Source organism: Dromaius novaehollandiae, chromosome 18 (genome assembly GCF_036370855.1).
Source record: "Dromaius novaehollandiae isolate bDroNov1 chromosome 18, bDroNov1.hap1, whole genome shotgun sequence".
In the NCBI taxonomy this organism is placed as follows: Eukaryota; Metazoa; Chordata; class Aves; order Casuariiformes; family Dromaiidae; genus Dromaius; species Dromaius novaehollandiae.
This window is the reverse complement of record NC_088115.1, coordinates 6,735,518-6,753,134: the sequence shown is the minus strand read 5'-3', so window position 1 is coordinate 6,753,134 and position 17,617 is coordinate 6,735,518. Positions and strand designations below refer to the sequence as shown.

Sequence of the window (17,617 nt, the reverse complement as noted above, 5' to 3'; positions counted from 1 at the left end):
CTGGCAATCATTTTGTGCTATGTATGAAATAGTTTCAGAGGAAGAGACCAAGGATATGTCTTTCTGCCACTATCTCATCTGGTTGGTTGGACTGCTCCTTTATAGTTGGAGAGTTGAACTTCAGTGTCCTGAATCAAAGCAGGAATATGAGCTTCTCACACCCTTGAGTGAGCAACATTTTTCAATTAACACATTATTTTTTGATAAAAATTGATTAGCTGCAGGAATCTACCCCCCCCCCCTTTTTCAGTAAGACCTAGTCAAAATAACTGGAAAGAATATAGTCTTAGTTTATCAAATAAAAGTGTATTGTTCCCTGCAAGTTGAATAGAAAATCCATTTAATCATTATTGTTCCTGATGTGATTTTTTTTAAATGTAAAGGTAAAAATATATTGCTGTTTAATATAATTTTGACTGTGAACATGTATTGTGTACATGTACTCCAGCAGTAATGAGATGTTAGAATTAATAAGTGAAATGATAATCACTTGTTCATTCTGCACGTGAAGGTCTCTACTATCTTTATTAACTAGACATAAATAATAATTACAGAAGAAAGGAAAAGAGAGGTTCACATTTTGTGCATCTCTCAAGTCACTTTTTAGCCTCATGTGATCTTCATTCCTCCTCTTCTATCTTTTTATGAAACTCCCGGCTCTTGGCTCGGAGCTTGTTGACCTGTGACTCTGCAATGTCCGCCCGCTCCTCGGCTTCCTCCAGCTCGTGCTGGATCTTGCGGAATTTGGAGAGGTTGACGTTGGACAGCTCCTCCTGCAGGGAGAGAAGGAGTTACAAAAAGCACAATGGCGGATGGGTGATGCTTAAGATTTATCAAGATTTGGCCAGAAAAAAATTCAAATTCCACAGCTGGGCAAGCAGAGCAGGTTCCATACATAACGAGATAAGAACCTGCTCAGGGTGTTAAGTGTGTCAAGGGGAAGAGAGCACTGGAGTATCAAAAATGCCATGACAACTTTACATACTTGTCAATGACAGAGACCAGGAAAGACAGACTGTCAGCTGCCTCTGACACCCAGGTTAGGGTAGAGAGAAGGAAAGAGAATGAGAGTGAGGATTTGAGAAGAACAAGGGAAGCCCCTCCCAAAAGCAACAGTTCTTACTCCTGTATTTTTCATTGTCTTGTAGCAGAAAAACCACCAAAAAAACTCAAGGGTTCAAAAAGCTGGACAGGAAAAAAGGCCAATGAAGAATTCCACCTCCGCCAGAAGGAAGGCTGACTGTGCATGGAGCAGTACTTACAGCCTCCTCAGCTTGCCTCTTGTAGGATTTCACCTTCATCTGCAGCTTATCTACTAGATCCTGGAGTCTGAGAATATTCTTCCGGTCTTCCTCAGACTAAAAAGTAATAGAAACACTTTTTTGTTTTTCTCTCTAAACTCTCTCTATGTGAAACAGAGAGAGTAACATTCCTTACAGAACATTGCTGTCCAGTAAGACAGAAGTGATAACTCTGTTAAGTGGATTCTCAACAGATTAAGGAGGATAGGAAAAAATCCCACTGGAAGGCAAAGTGCAAACATTTTGACTTCCTGGGCGAAGTCAGCACAAAGAGGCCTCCTGCCTTACCTGGTAGGTCAGCTCCTTCACCCTCCTCTCATATTTGCGCACACCCTTCACGGCTTCAGCGCTGCGCTTCTGCTCAGCATCAACCTCCCCTTCCAGCTCCCGCACCTGCAAGGAGAAGCCCATCCTTGGAGTTTCCCTGGTGGTGCCTCATGGGATGTGCTCCCTGATGCACAAATACCAGCCCTACGCACCCTGGCCTCCAGCTTCTGGATTTGCTTCTTGCCTCCTTTCAGTGCCAGCTGCTCAGCCTCATCCAGGCGGAGCTGCAGGTCCTTCACCGTCTGGTCCAAGTTCTTCTTCATCCTCTCCAGGTGGGCGCTGGTGTCCTGCTCCTTCTTCAGCTCTTCTGCCATCATGGCCGCCTGGAGAGCAAAGGAACAGTGCCAGTTTGGGGCAAGAGACATGTTGGGGCAGAATCCATCCACCACCATCCATGAAAGGAACCCCCGGCTCACATCTGTGATGGCCTTCTTGGCCTTCTCTTCAGCATTGCGGGCTTCCTGGATTGTCTCCTCCATTTCACTCTGGATTTGGGAAATGTCTGTTTCCAGCTTCTTCTTGGTGTTGATCAAACTGGTGTTCTGTGGAAAGAGCATCATATGTTTGTGTTTCTTATCTCATAATATCAAACCAAAAACATTGCATATATATACTATTTTTTAATGTAAAGAATTCCATCAGGTCACATGGTATTCTCTTCTACAGGAGTTGCCATTGTAGGTCTTTACTATCTCAGCTGTGACACACTTCAGTATTTCAAGAACGTTCTACATAACCTTTCACCCCGTAGTTTGTGAGAAAACAGAGAAGGAATTTAGACTTATAAAGACTTACCATTTTCAATCTAATGGCAGTAAAAGAATTTAAATGTTGCTGTGGAATACTTACAATGACCTTGTTAAAGGATGTTAATGATAGTATTAGTGTATTCATGTTTTGTTAAGGTTAAATGTAATTATCAACAATTTATAGACTCAAGTGTAGGAAAGGTGGTATTCTCACATAATCCATAGGGTACAGACTTGAAATTCTTTTCTGAATTTATAACTGTTTTGATATCTCTACTGTAATCTGATTAAATTCATGTTATAGCTCCAGCTAAAACCTTGCTTTTAGTATTTCTAACCTATGCTGTGAATTTTGCAAGGCATTTTTTACGAAATGCTGCTACAGTACAACCAGACCTTAGTTGTTTCCTATGTGTAGAACAGAAATACAAATATTGTATATATCTAGACACTGACCTGGGTATGCAGTAGTTGCACACGCTCACTTGCATCCAGCAGCTCCTGCTCGGCCACTTTCCTCGACCGCTCCGTCTGCTCCAGGGCTGCGCGTAGCTCCTCAACTTCAGCCTGCAACAGGTTTGCTCTGCGCTCCACCATGGCCACCTGCTCCTTCAGGTCCTCCTGTGTCCTCAGAGCATCGTCCAGGTGTATCTGGGTATCCTGTAAAAGAGGCAGCAGCAATTACAAGGTGGCATAGTATTCTTGGCCCTGAAGAAACGAGCTAAGCCATTCACTCAGTTCTCTCTGCTTAACGGACCTTCAGCACTGCCTGTGTGTTCCTCAGGCTCTTTTGGGCCTCTGCAGCCACGCGGTTGGCATGGCTCAGCTGGATCTCCATTTCATTCAGGTCTCCCTCCATCTTCTTCTTCAGCCTCAGGGCTTCATTCCTGCTCCTGATCTCAGCATCCAGGGTGCTCTGCATGGACTCCACAACTCGGAGATGGTTTCTCTTCAGCTGGTCGATTTCCTCATCTTTCTCTGCTATCTTCCGGTCAATCTCAGACTTGACCTGGTTGAGCTCCAGCTGGAGGCGCAGGATCTTCCCTTCTTCATGTTCAAGAGAGGCCTGGAAAAAAAAAAGAAAAAAAGAACAGACAAAATTAATCAGTTAAAGACATAAATGCTGAAGTCATTTAAATTTACTAATCTCTTGAAGAATAATGCATAGCTTCAGGTCTGAAACTCTGCACAGAAAAAGAAAAGGATTCCTGTCTATCCAAAGACTGTAATGATGCTTGAAATCCCATGCTTTGTGTCTGGAATATATCCTTCCAGCCACATAGTTTCATAAATGATTTCTAAGGTTTCTGGGCAGTATATAAATAAGCAAGAATGGATGGATGCACCTCAGCTTCCTCCAGGGATGCTTGGAGTTCAGATTTCTCCTGCTCAATCTGCTTCTTCACTTTCTCCAGCTCATGAATGGCCTTTCCTCCCTCCGCAATCTGCTCCGTGAGGTCAGCAATCTCCTCTGTAGGGACAGAGACAAGTGGCAGGGTCAGGCACTGAGCAGGAGGGGAAAGGCCCTGCCACAGGAAGGTGACACACACCCTCGCAGTACTGCGGGCACAGAGCCATTTGGTGTGGTGGATCGAGAAGTTTGCAAGAAAGCCCTGTGAGGAGCAGAGCGCCCGGGACTTACGCTGCAAGTTCTTGTTCTCCCGCTTCAGCGTTTCCAGGTGGTCCAAGGACTCCTCATAGGCATTCTTCATCTTAAACAGCTCTGTGCTGAGAGAGCGAGACTCCTTCTGGGAGGCTTCCAGCTCAGCCTGCGTTTCCTCATACTTCTGCTTCCACTCTGCCAGGATCTGAAGAGCAAGAGGGCCTGAGTATGGGCGTGGCAGTCACGAGGGGATGCTCTGTCCCCAGACCATGAGGCTGGAGGCCAGGTTACCTTGTCGAAATTCTTCTGCTTCTTGTCCAGAGCTGCGCAAGCAGCATTTGATCTTTCCACGTCAATCATCAGGTCCTCCACTTCATTCTGCAGCCGCTGCTTTGTCTTTTCCAGGGAAGCACATTTGGAGTTCACAGCTTCGACGTGTTCCTCCGCTTCCTGCAGACGCTGTGCCAGCTTCTTCCTGGGAGGTGGCAAGCACAGCTCCCGGTGAGGAAGCGTAGGGGAGCCTGTGGTGTGCAGCTGGTGTGTTTTTCACAGCAGCACGCTTGGCCACTTGGCAGTGTGAGATCCCCATTCACACACAGCGCAGGACCTCTCCCAGCCAGTCATCATATTCCCAGGTCTGATTCCCAGGAGGCTCTAGCAATGCCTCTGCCCTCTGCGCACACCCTACATGGCCTCTCTGCCATCCTCTGTCTCATGGGCTTTGTTGCTTTTGCCAGCCCACATCGTCTGTGAGATATGTTTTCCCTCTTCCTGCCACCCCACCCCAAAGCACAGCATTGGCTTCTTCCTGACCATATCTCAGTAGTCTCTTCTGCCTTCCCCATTAGGCTCTGTTAGCCTTCCCCATCTTCCCCACATACTTGGCCTCCTCCAGTTCCTCCGTGCGCTGAATGGCGTCCGTCTCGTATTTGGTTCTCCACTGGGCCACTTCACTGTTGGCCTTGGACAGGGAGCGCTGCAGCTCACCCTTGGCTTCCTGCTCCTCTTCGTATTGCTCCCGGAGCAAGTCACAGTCATGGCGTGCAGATTGCAAGGCGTGGGCCAGGGCGTTCTTGGCCTGGGGGGACAATGGGATTGAGACAAGGAGCAGCTGTATCCTGGGAAATCCCCTGACTGAAATGTTATGAGGCACTGGATTATTCTCCTCTGGGAATGACGACAGCCCACTGGATGAGAAAGGAAGAGCTGGGAACTTGCAAAAGAATTAATGGATAGACTGGAGGGAAGAGGGAGCAAAGCCACCACGAGGAGGCTTGCATTGCATTACCTAAGTGGGCCTTTTCCTCCCTCTCCTTGTGGTGGTTCTGGAATGCCATATTTCAGTGGCTGAGGCATCACTTAGGCAGGAGGAATAGTGCCCCAAGGACAGATTTTGGAAAGCATCCTCACCTTTATTTCTTCCTCTAAATGCCTCTTGAGTTCCTCAATCTGTTGGGTGAATGCCTGCTTGCCTCTTGACAGCTGAGAAATCAGAGCATCTTTCTCCTCCACCTGGCGCGAATATTCACCTGAAAAATTTGCAGAAAGACTTTCTTTGCTGATGGCAGTAATATATCCACTTTTGACCGTATACCCAGATATTTAGTGGAGCTTGCAGAAGCTTATGATCTCATCTCATTGCAGCAGAGATGAAGTCTGCTGGAATGACCATTTCCCTAGAAGACTTATTTCTGCATTGACCGTCTGCAATTGTTCCGTTTGCACATGAGAGATGTAGATGTCTTACCTGATTCTGTTTGCAGACGAGCTCTTTGAGCATTGACATCATTGATCACGCGCTGATGTTCCTCCTCTTTTGTCTTAATCTCACTCAACTGGTCTTCCAGAGTACGGCACGTCTTCTCTAAATTTGCCTATGTGTGAGCATACAAAAGGCCAGAACATTTAGTACACACTATGTATAATGGCATGCACCACAGAGTAAGTACCCTTTTGGACAGTGTGCCCACCACATGTATTCTGTACCTTAGCTTTGGAGACGGACTCCATGTTACTGGCCAAGTCGTCAGTCTCCATCTTCAGCTCACTCTTCTCCTTCTCCAGCTTCTGCTTGACGCGCTGAAGGTTGTCTATTTGCTCCCCAAGCTCGGCTGTGCTGTCCGCATGCTTCTTCCGCAGGGCAGCAGCTGTGGCTTCATGCTGCAGAGTGGCCTCTTCGAGGTCCCGCCGCATCTTCTGAAATTCTGCCTCACGCTTCTTGTTCATCTCGATCTGAGCTGCTGTAGCCCCCCCGGCTTCTTCCAGGCGCTCACTGATCTCCTCTAGCTCCCTGGAGAGGTCAGCCCGATGCTTCTCTGCTTTGGCCCGAGAGGTCCGCTCGGCCTCGATTTCCTCCTCCAGTTCCTCAATACGGGCCTGGGGAACATTAGGCACCATTCACACCCATGCCCTGCTCCTACCTGACCTCTGTTGGTGTGAGAGAAGGGAAGGAACAAAGACTTGCCTGCAGCTCCTTGATCTTCTTCTGCAATTGCATGCCCAGGGCTTGCTCGTCCTCAGTTTTGCTCTGGATTTGGCTGATTTCAAAGTCTTTCCTTTGCACAAAGCAAACTGTGTTAGTGCCCAAACAAAAACAAGGGTGAACCTGCACAACACAAAGATACCCTGCAACCACACTTACTTCTTCAGTTTCTCATCCAGCTGCTGCTTATCATTTTCCAAGTCCATTATGGTATCATGGGCCAGCTTCAAGTCTCCCTCGAGTTTCCTCTTGGCTCTCTCAAGGTCCATGCGCAGTTTCTTCTCTTGCTCCAGGGACCCTTCAAGCTAAACAGAACAAGATCATGAGTGCTCTGCCAGCCAGGTCTACCTGAATAACTGTCCTGTTCTTGCTGACTGTGTGTGTGTGTGTGCTTACATCGTCCACTTGCTGCTCCAGCTTGGTTTTAGCTTTGGTCAGCGTATTGACTTTGTCCTCTTCTGCCTGCAGGTCATCCAGGGTCTGCTGGTGGGCCTCTTGGAGGGCTTTCTTCTCCTTTGTCAGCTTGGCAATGGTCTCATCCAGGGCTGCCATCTCCTCAGTGAGGTTTTTGACCTGTGAGAAGAAGGGAGCAGGTGGTAGTTAAAGGAAGTAGCTACAAAGGTGCTGTACCAGCACAGCATTGATTTGTGGAGTGTGAGTGACAAGTTCTCTGTTGTACCTTGTTCTCGGTGGCATGCTTTTCCTTCTCCACCTTAGCCAGCGTTAATTCCAGGTCATCAATATCTTTCTTCAGCTCTGAGCATTCGTCCTCCAGTTTCCTCTTCTTGGCTGTCAGCTCAGCATTGATTTCCTCCTCATCCTCAGCCCTTTCTGTCACTTCTTTGATTTTGGCTTCGAGCTGGATTTTGGTTTTGATCAGCTGGTCACATCTTTCCTCAGCATCAGCTAAAGCATCAGCTTCCTGTTGGGTAAACACAGTTTTGTTGGCTAAATTCTAGGTTTGGCAGACACTGAATAGTAAATGTTAATGAATATTGAAAAAATAAAAATGGAATTTTTATTTTTTTTATTATTTTGGGGAAAGTTATTATTGCAGAGTGTCTTCTAAATCAGTTTTTATTCCTTGCAATTTTTTAGATTTATCTCATTATCAAAAATTGTGTCTACATAATCTGAGTGTAATTGGTGCATAATCTGAGTGTAATTGGTAATGTCCATTTAAATCTGATTGTATTTTAAAGCCATGAAGTTGACACCTAGAAGCACAAGAGTATTGCCTAAATGCTACGTAAACCTTTGTAAGGTCAATGGGCATTGGAGAGACACACAGAGAGTTAGCAGTTGTGCCTCAGGATGTATGGGGTGTCTGTGTCTTCTTGGAATAGAAGCTGCAGGAGGACAGGTGAGATAACGTGTCATAAGAAATGGCTCTAGCGACCTATATTTAGGCACATGAACTAAGAGAGAGTGGACAGTCAATTGAATAACTCTCCATATTCCATTTACTGTATACACTAAATGTCCAATGGCCATGATGTGACTGTATACCATAAGCTCACATAGAGACATGTACATATAGGCACGAAGACTAACACTTAAAAGTCATTTTCAAGCTGGAACTCCACTTTGCAATGGTGACACTGACTGCCCAAAGGAGGTGGCCAGAATTTTACCTTTAGTCATATAAGATTCAGCTTAGAAATTTTGTAAGGCAGATTAGGGTGCAGTCTGAGAGTTCTCTTCTAAGAAAGAGGAGTTAGATCTTATTTATTTTCACCTGGAAAAAAATATAGTAATAATACTCACAGACTGCACTTGGAGCTGCAGGTCATTCTTCTCCTGCAGGAGGGACACCATTTTCTCCTCCAGCTCCTTCCTCTTTGCCTCAGACTTTGTAAGCTCTTCCTTGGTTTTCTCAAACTCTTCCTTCATGTTGGCCATTTCCTTCTCTGATTCTGCACTCTTCAGCAAGGGCTTGATCTTGAAGAACAGCTTCATCCAAGACCAATGCTTGACATTCATGAAGGATCGAACATTGTACTGAATGCAGAAGATGGATTCCCTGAGGCATAATTAAAATGTACATTGAATATTTTGGGTGTTGATTAGTGTAGACATTTTCCCTGAAGTACAGTGTCTTTAATGGAAATTGAGAAATGTCTACCTCCTGTCCACCATTCTCTGGTACTCCACTCTCATCAGGAAGCCCCTGCATCTGGCCTGTGTGCGAGTGATGAGCTGTGCCAGCTTCTCATCTCTCATCTCCTCCAGGAGTCCCAGCAGCCCAGCTTTGAAGAACACCTTGAGAAAGGGAATATTGCAGCACATCACTGTCAGGTGGTGCAAAGCACAGACACACAGCATGTGAGTCAAGGAGTGTTTGTACCTTGGTGTGACCAAATTTGTACTGGGTGTGGTCCACGTCAATGGAGCCAAGGAGCTTCTCAGAAGCCTTCTTGCTGTCAATGAACTGTCCCTCTGGGATAGCACTTGCATTAAGCACCTTGTACCTGTGGCATGAAAGGTAGTATGAATTAATACAGACTGGCTAAGTCTAAAGTCGTAAGCTTATACTAGCTAGTGAAATTAGCAGCACTTTGCAGCAGAATGAAGCTGAGGAACTTAGACTTCCATCCCTTGTTTAGAGATGACATTCACAGTGAAATGAATTCTAATGACAAAATTAAGGAAGCTTTCACTGTGTTTAGCTGAAAAATTGTAGATGAAAAGATGATACTAATCTGCAGGCATTTCATTCTGATATCTTTTTGTCTTAAGTTATGCTTTCATTCTTGAACAGAGAATTGCTAGACAGGAAAATTGCTGCTATACATGTAGCAAGAAATGATCTTCCACTGCCACTAGCAGCAGATACAGAATACACTGAGAATGTAATTTGTGTATGAGAATTTTTTTAGCCATATCTCAGGTTGCCCCCCCCCTTTTTTTTTAAATCTTGGCTTGTGTAGCTCCAGTGTGCTTCCCTAGTCAGAGATATTGGCAAGGTTCAGTTGGGTGGTGAGCAAAAATTAGTGAGGGGACCTGACTTATCCCTTCATTTCTCAACAATTTCTCCTTTGTCAGCCATACATGCTGTCTTTGGTTATACATTCCAGCAATTTGGTCCTTCTTTCAGTTTTAATTGCAAAATTACAGAATTATAAAACAACCACACATGTTAAAATAGGTAAGATTTGTAAATTACATAGTAAAGACAGGATGGAGAGCAGAAAGGGCTCTGACCTCTGTTTAAAGTCTGCATAGAGGATTCTGCTGGGGAATCCCTTCCTGCAAATTCTGATCCCTTCTAGCACACCATTACAGCGCAGCTGGTGAAGCACTAGCTCATGCTCCATGGCACCTAAAAGAATGAGACAATTATTTGATACTTTATTATAAAGCACAAAGAATAACGACTGCATCACAGTAAGATCTCTCTCTACTTGCTCTTCTTACCGGGTGTTTTTGTTTCATTGGGGATGATGCAGCGCACAAAATGGGGGTGAGTGCTCCGTAGATTGGTCATCAGCTTGTTTAAGTTTTCCTGTGGGATCATAGGCAAAGGTTTTTCTTATCAAATGTTACCTCTGTAGTTACACTACCAGAGGAGCATGAAAGAAAGTTATAAAACTGTGTAATGTGTTCTCATGAGACAGAGGGGCCTATCCACTCAGACTACACTCATGGAAAATGGTCACCAGAGGTCTGGGGCACCAAAAGACAGAATTCTTAGTGGAAGATGATTCTCTGCAATCACCAGACTCTCACTCTGCACAAGATATTTAATTTTGTTGGGAATGCAAACAAAACCATAGACAGGACAAAAGGTGGGGGGAGCAAGGGTCAAGTTTACAGGGAAGCCCAGGAGAGAGGAATTGAATAAAATTAGGCGCAACTTGTGAAGATATATCTGACAAAGGTTGAGCAGAGGAAGATGAGAAAGAGCCACTGCTGGGTGAGAGAGGAGGTCACAGCTCTCAGAGAAAAGGCACAAGTGGTAGGCCTTAGAGCGCACTTTGCTGGAAGTGCTTTTAAGTAGCAAAGCCAGGAATTAGCACTGATTTTAGCAGTTACTTTTACTGGGTAGGACCTAACCTCTCTCAGTTTAGCCCTGGTTTGGAGCAGTGGCAAGGCTGTTTAGAGAGGTATCCCTTCCATGCAATTTAAAAACCTGTCCAGAATGCCAGGCAGTAGCTAGATGTTACAGGAATGCAAACAGATGCCTCTCCATCTGCCTTAAGCCCTGTCCATCGGTGGGAAGATAGCTGGCCTTGGCGTTTCCGTATCAACCTGGCTTTCCATATCAAATTTGTGTGCAGATCCAGACTAGATATTCCCTCAGGCAGGCAGCCAGATCCACCACTGTCCTAGGGGAGGGGGAAATTGGGGAAGATTTTGGTTCTACCAATGTATTTGTGAGTAAATGAAACTAGAGTCTGACTCAAGGGCTATTTTCAACATTCAAAGAAAGATTAAGTCAACAGGTATTTTCTCATTGGCCTCAGCTGACTTGGAGTCATCCCTTTTATGGATAACTGAAAAGATGTTTTGATACAGAATACAGAGGGATAATGAACTTACCCTGAAAAGAGCTGAGACAGTTTGGAAAGAAGAACCTTTCTTCTTGCCCCCCTTCTTGCCACCACCACCACTCTCTGAAGAATACCAAAAACAGATGGCATTAAAACTTTGAGTCACAAACTTTTTCTCTGTGGCTGTAAGAGGCTTGCTTCTATGTATTAGTCATGCTAAGCAAAGAAGCTAAGATGCAGTGGGACACAGAGTCAACATTCGTTCTACAGGAAGAGAGAAACTGGAGACAGAGGTCCAAAGGTATGCACTGAACTGGAATTGCAGGGCTTATGGCTCACTAGAAGTCTGAGATACATTTGATCTTTTCCTTTTTTAATAAATTCAAGCTATTTGAGACTCTTCACAGTATGCAGTTTCTTAAGAACATGTTGAGAAACCACCTACTCCAGCTGATATTCATGGCTCTGGAAGAGTTATTAAAAAAAGACGAAAATACGAATTTTAGAGAACTGACCTGCCTCTCCTCCAACAGAGGCAAAAAGTAAGGCCAGTGTCTTCAGAGATGATTTCTGGTACAGCCCCACAACAGTTTCATTCAGGGGGTCCTTGTTCTTGTCAAGCCAGCCAGAGATGTTGTAGTCCACTGTGCCAGCATAGTGCACCAGTGAAAAGTGGGCCTCAGCCTTGCCTTTGCCAGGCTTGGGCTTCTGGAAATTATTAGACTTGCCCAGATGCTGGTCATAGAGCTTGTTCTTGAAAGAGGTGTCAGTTGCCTTGGGGAACATGCACTCCTCTTCCAGGATGGAGAAGATGCCCATGGGCTGGAAGAAATAGCAGCATATAGAAGAGAAGAAGAAGGGAGGAAGGAGAGGTGAAAAGGCAGAAAGAATCACAAATAAAGAACAAGCTTTCTGAGCGGGACAATATAAAAGCTCTCAGTCTTTCAAAATAGGATTCTTCTAGAACCAATTTATGATCAGCAAAGCAAACTGTAAAAGAATCTAAAACAATACTTTTACAATATCATATGTACACTTTCGATCTATGTTATACATATATAAAAGTAATGAATTCCTGAAAATATTAGACATTTTGAATTAGAGTGATACCTTCTCAATGAGCTCAATGCAGGCAGCCAGGTCCATCCCAAAGTCTATGAACTCCCATTCAATTCCTTCCTTCTTGTACTCCTCCTGCTCCAGCACGAACATGTGGTGGTTGAAAAACTGTTGCAGTTTCTCATTGGTGAAATTGATGCACAGCTGCTCAAAGCTGTTGAACTGCACAGTTAGAAACAGAGATTACTGTTAATTTAATTTCAGAAAACTAGGCGTAAAGAACAATACTGCCTTTTTTTTTGGTTTAGCAAATTATGGGAGGATCTGTGAGTCCTTCGCTGCTTGGACAGGAGTTTAGAATTCCGATCTGTTCATCTCTACTGGCAAGGTAAACTTTATCAACATGTTTCTGAGCCCTAGAACCTGAGGCCCTTTAATATTTTGGGGTTATCAGTTTTGATATCTACTAGAGTGGGCCTATTCAGTTATGAGAGAGACCTCAGTCATCAGTATGTCCAACATTTCCAAACTCTGATTTCAAGTGTGTCCCAAGCCTTCTGAGTGCAAATTGTGGCTATGGAAATATTCATTAGGTTCTAAATGCCATCTCAGGCTGCTGATGGTAAACAGTCAAAAACACTTTCTATGCATTTCCGTTAGGATATGTGCAACACAAGTCTATTCTCAATGAAAAGCCTGTGGGCATCATGATGCTTTAGGTGTAACCTGAAAGGATTAAACTAATTTCTGCAAAAAAGGTATCATTACTTCTTAAATCCTTCACCACTCCATTGAGTTACTTGTAAAGTTGTGTTAATAAAACATTGCTCTTACATCAAAGATCTCGAAGCCAGCAATGTCCAGGACACCAATGAAGTACTGTCTGGGCTGTTTGGTGTCCAGCTGTTGGTTGATGCGAATGACCATCCACAAGAACATCTTCTCAAAGACAGCTTTTGCCAGGGCACCCACTGAATTGTATACCTAAATCAAAGACAAAAGGCTTGCAGTTATCATTCAGAGAAAAAAGAGGAAGTCCAGGTGATTTAGTTCAAGCCACAGGTTGTCACATATTGATTGTTACCTGCTGCACAGTTTGACCTTTGGTCACATACTCATTCCCAACTTTGACTCGGGGGTAGCACAGGGCCTTGAGCAGGTCGGCTGAGTTCAGACCCATCAGGTAGGCAGCCTTGTCAGCAACTAAATGCCAAAATAAATTAATTTTTAAGGCACTGACAGGCATTATTGTTCTTTTAAAACAAGTAGGAAAGGCAAATTTGGGCAAGATAAAAAGTCTAGTTAAGATAAAAGAGTAATATATTTGTAGATCAGCATAAGCCACATTCTACGTGGAATTCTGGAACAGGTTGCTTGTGTTACTCGATGTCTTCAAAAACAGGTAAAGAAATAGATGAATTGCACGGTAAATGAAGTAGACAGGAAATGGAAAAGATGAACTGTCACAGTCCTTTCTCAGTTTTATGAGCAAACAAAGCTAGCAAAATAAAAGATGACTTTGCCACACTGAGAAAGTTGTTCACAGATTCAGAGTAATCCTCAGAAGGGTCCAGTGACCAAGTTTTATGTTGACTTGAATCTCTACAACACAACTGATTTAAATGGAATCATTATTACATACGATGCCCCAAATGCCTGCAGGATGTGATCAGCAAAATGGCATGCCTGACATCACTTAATAAATAAATAAATAAAATTATTCATATAACTTGTAGTGTATTCTACTACTACTATTCTTCATTATCAGATTCATTGCTATTGTATTCCTTGAATTCATTTTCATTTATATCTTAATGTTTCTAAAGAAAGGAAAAAACTCAGTAGTACACAGCTTTTTATAATATATGCAAATAACTTTGTCTTCATGAAAACATTTCCATGAACTTTTAAAGGAATACACCTTTGAAAAGTCCCATGCAAAGCAAATTTGATAGACATTGTATTTTATCCATTTTTCTAATTCATGGAAACATGAGAAAACTCATGGCACTATGAGTTATGTCCATAATGAGAGCCTTATGGTAGAACAGTTTCAGGATTCTAGCTTTGTTCATCTGAAAATAATACCCTTAGGAGGTGACTACAACTGATGATAAATGATCGCAGCTGTCCGGGCACATAAACTTAAAATCAGTGAGCAGAGTAGCTCTGAGTTATTTTCCAATCTCAGAAGCTGCTTTACAGGATGCCAGCAAGGGTTGCCTTTCTTCTACTGACTGCTATGTCAACCTATAGAAGTTTGGTTTAGTGTCCACTGGACCTTACTCTCCACTGCTTTATACTTCTCATAGTTCAAAATATTCTGTCATTCATCATTAAGACAAAAATTTACACCTACTCTGCGTAAGCATTAAGAATGGGCCACACATACAGTGTGGCTTTCAGCCTTCTTTCTCACTGTTGACAGAAATAGAAACAGTTTTTTCACTCCAGCATGCTGTCTTTCTATCAGTCCATTGACATTGGTGTGAAATAACCCACTGGGTTGAATAATTTTGATGCAGTAGAAAATTATTCTCTAATTTCATAGGAACAGATTCACTAACAACCTCTATGCTCTTCTGCTGAGTTGTCTTCTTTCAGAAAAGTTATCTAGTTAGGACATGCTTATATTCTGCAATACTAGCATTTTGGGAAAAGTCTAGAATGATCAATGGATCTGGCTCAGAATTATTGCTTATATTAGGGAGTGATCCAGTGTATATTATGCTAATACCTTCTGTGCCATCTGGTTCTGCCTGCTCCTCACGCTGCTTCTGCTTAAATTTCAGGTTTCCATAGTGCATGACAGCTCCTGTCAGCTTGTAAATGGCTGTTTTTTCATCTGCAGTGAATCCCAGGATGTCAATGGCACTCTAACAAAAGAGTCACTAAAGTAAGTACCGTGGCTATTAAAGGTTGGAATCTGCCTAATAAAATTTGTATACATTACTTACATCTGTGGCCATCAGCTCTTCCTGGTCATCAATGCTGGGAACACTGATCTCACCTTGACTCACATAATGATAGTCATATGGATTGGTGGTAATCAGTAGCATCTCTGAAAACAAGTACAAAACACATACAGATCAAAAGTGACTGGCATGTAACAGAATTAAATGTTGCTCAGTGAACTTCCTCCAGATAAGTTAGTGATCCTTCCTACCAATTAGCTCTGGCTTCTTGTTGGACATGATCTGATAAAATATGTGGTAGCTTCTTTCTGCCTTGAGCTGAAAAGTGACTCTGGACTTCTCCAGCAGATCTGGCAAGAAAGGTAGAACAGAGTTAACATAACAACTGAGGAAGGTAGGAAGGATTGTTATCAGGCCAGGAGGGTCTCTTACATGTTTCAATATCAGCAGAAGCCAGTTTCCCTGTAGCACCAAAATGGATTCTGATGAATTTACCCTGAAAGAAGAAAGAAAGTCAATCTAGATATGTTTTACTAATTCTGATTACAAGAACATTCCATTCATTGCGCTGGTAAGAAATAAGTTATTTTGTTCAAGGCAACAACTTACAAAGCGCGAGGAGTTGTCATTCCTCACGGTCTTGGCATTTCCAAAGGCTTCCAGCAGTGGGTTGGCACTGATGATTTGATCCTCAAGTGTCCCCTAAGACACATATCTTATTGTCATGATGTAGCTCATAAATGAAGCTGACAGCTGGAGGATGCTACCGCTAGGAACTCACCTGCATTTTGCCTGCCTGCTGTGGCTGCTCCTCCTTCTTCTTATCCCCGCTAGCTGCAATTGTTGCAAAGTACTGGATGACACGCTTCGTGTTCACAGTCTTCCCTGCACCGGATTCTCCGCTGTGAAGCCAGAGAGAGAAGCAGAGAACGTATGGTCAGGCAGCAGGTCCCCTGGCACAGAGCAACCCAGCAGGACCCCGAGCAGGCAATGTACGTACGTGATCAGGATTGACTGATTCTCGCGATCTGTGAAAGAGGCAGAAGCGAGGAGACTGTTAGTAGTTCTGAATAACACTGAACTGTTACTAAACAGCTGAGAGAGATGTCCAGGTGTCACAATATATTAGAACACTTCCAATTGAAGCCCATCAAGACTTGTCATTTAATTCACACAGGTCTTTTTAGAGTCTTATTATGGAATAACTGCCATTACTATTAAATAAAATTAATCCTCAGTTTATGATAGGTTCTGTCACACTATGCAAAAAGCTTATGAAAGACATAGGTGAAATCTTGTTCCCACTATGGGGAGCCAAGTGTTTTGGGAAAGTGTTTTTAATGTCTAAGTTTTAAAGAAAGGTAGAATCAGGTTTCCAAGAAATGCATTGGATTTCATATTTTAACAGTGTCTTTCTCAGCTCAGCTAAAGCAAAGAGGTGCAAAAGTGAATAAGAATAGTCAGTATTTTTTATTAGCTATTCTTTCCAACTTGCAAAAATAAAAATAGAGGAGGTCTACTGAAATATTCTGTCTCCCTGAGAGCTAAGTCTGTGCATGCTTTAGGTTCAGTTTGGCTTGAAATGAATTGCTATTTCATTTGCTCCAGTTTTCTGTGCTACAGCTCTGTGGTGTCCTTAACTGCTTTGCCACATTCCCCAATAAGAACAGTATGTGGATTTTCGTTCTGATCAGTGTGAAGGAGATGGGACCACTCACCAGTTAACATGAACTGATAGGCATTGTCAGAGATGGAGAAGATGTGGGGAGGGGCCTCCTGGCGCTTCTTGCCTCGGTAGGCCAACACCACCTCCGGGTTGTACACCGGCAGCCACTTGTAGGGGTTGACAGTGACGCAGAAGAGACCCGAGTAGGTCTGTGAGGAAGGGAGACAGCAAGTTGGCTTCCACTTGGCTTACCATGGTAGTTCTTCCTAGCTACTTGGAGGAAGACTGCTGCTGGTACTTACATAGATCATCCAGGCTGCATAACGCTCTTTGAGGTTGTACAGCACAGCGGGTTCGTGGAGGTGGGTCATCATGGCCATGTCCTCGATTTTGTCATACTTGGGTGGGTTCATGGCGAAGACTTGATCTTCCTTCACAGTCAGAGTCTGCCAAAGAAAAGGGAGATCGAAGTGTGTTGGCTAAGAGTGTCCATCAAATGCTGTCAATCAAATGCTGTCCTTAAGTCTTGTTTTTCACCCACCTCTCCTGCTTCAGTCTTGACCGTGACCTTTCCTCCTTCTTTGCTCTGGATTGTGCTTTTTACATAGGATTCCTTAGCATGTACCACAAAGACCGATGTCTTGGCATCAAAAGGCTTGTTCTGGGCCTCAATTCTCTCCTTTTCGGATTTTCGGAGGTAAGGAGCTGCCTCCCCAAAGACGGCCATCTCAGAGTCTGAAGACATGGCTGCAATTTATTGAATGCAGCACGGCAGGGGGCTGAACGGGAGAGAAATGCTACAGTGCTGAGTGATGGAAGAAATGCTTTTGTACCACACATCTGACTCATTAGAGTTCTTCTCTGTCTACTGTTATGGTCTCCCTCTCTGTCTGACCGGCTCTTCACAGATATTCCTTAATACATTTAGATCCTAAAGGTAGTAGAGGGGGTTGATTTTTATTATTATTACTTCCTTTCCCTTATTTTCAGTTTACATGATTTGCTCTTCAGGTCTAGTAGTC

At 43.7% G+C, this 17,617-nt stretch overlaps 1 protein-coding gene across 1 annotated transcript; it reads right to left on the bottom strand.

Annotated features, from left to right (window-relative positions):
- Window positions 1-620: 620 nt before the first annotated feature.
- LOC112991027 (myosin-1B-like) lies at window positions 621-17,340 on the bottom strand. Its single transcript, XM_026113197.2, has 38 exons — window positions 17,137-17,340; window positions 16,898-17,041; window positions 16,648-16,804; window positions 15,930-15,957; window positions 15,711-15,831; window positions 15,539-15,631; window positions 15,362-15,425; window positions 15,181-15,279; window positions 14,972-15,075; window positions 14,752-14,890; window positions 13,099-13,217; window positions 12,849-12,998; window positions 12,066-12,236; window positions 11,471-11,777; window positions 11,005-11,078; window positions 9,880-9,967; window positions 9,667-9,784; window positions 8,810-8,933; window positions 8,588-8,724; window positions 8,230-8,485; window positions 7,142-7,384; window positions 6,859-7,035; window positions 6,622-6,767; window positions 6,445-6,535; window positions 5,967-6,356; window positions 5,728-5,854; window positions 5,391-5,509; window positions 4,862-5,058; window positions 4,272-4,455; window positions 4,020-4,185; window positions 3,724-3,848; window positions 3,135-3,443; window positions 2,834-3,037; window positions 2,045-2,170; window positions 1,781-1,951; window positions 1,590-1,694; window positions 1,263-1,358; window positions 621-773 (listed from the first exon to the last, which is right to left on the bottom strand). Exons 1-38 carry the CDS (start codon window positions 17,338-17,340, stop codon window positions 621-623), a joined length of 5,826 nt encoding a protein of 1,941 aa, XP_025968982.2.
- Between the last annotated feature and the right edge of the window lie 277 nt (window positions 17,341-17,617).

Coding starts and splice junctions, on each gene's coding strand:
- LOC112991027 (XM_026113197.2), bottom strand. CDS start 17,340: ATGTCTTCAGACTCTGAGATGGCCGTCTTTGGGGAGGCAGCTCCTTAC. Junction 15,958..16,647: donor CTATCAGTTCATGTTAACTG/GTGAGTGGTCCC, acceptor CCTCTTTCACAG/ATCGCGAGAATCAGTCAATC. Junction 15,280..15,361: donor TTCTGCTGATATTGAAACAT/GTAAGAGACCCT, acceptor CTTTCTTGCCAG/ATCTGCTGGAGAAGTCCAGA.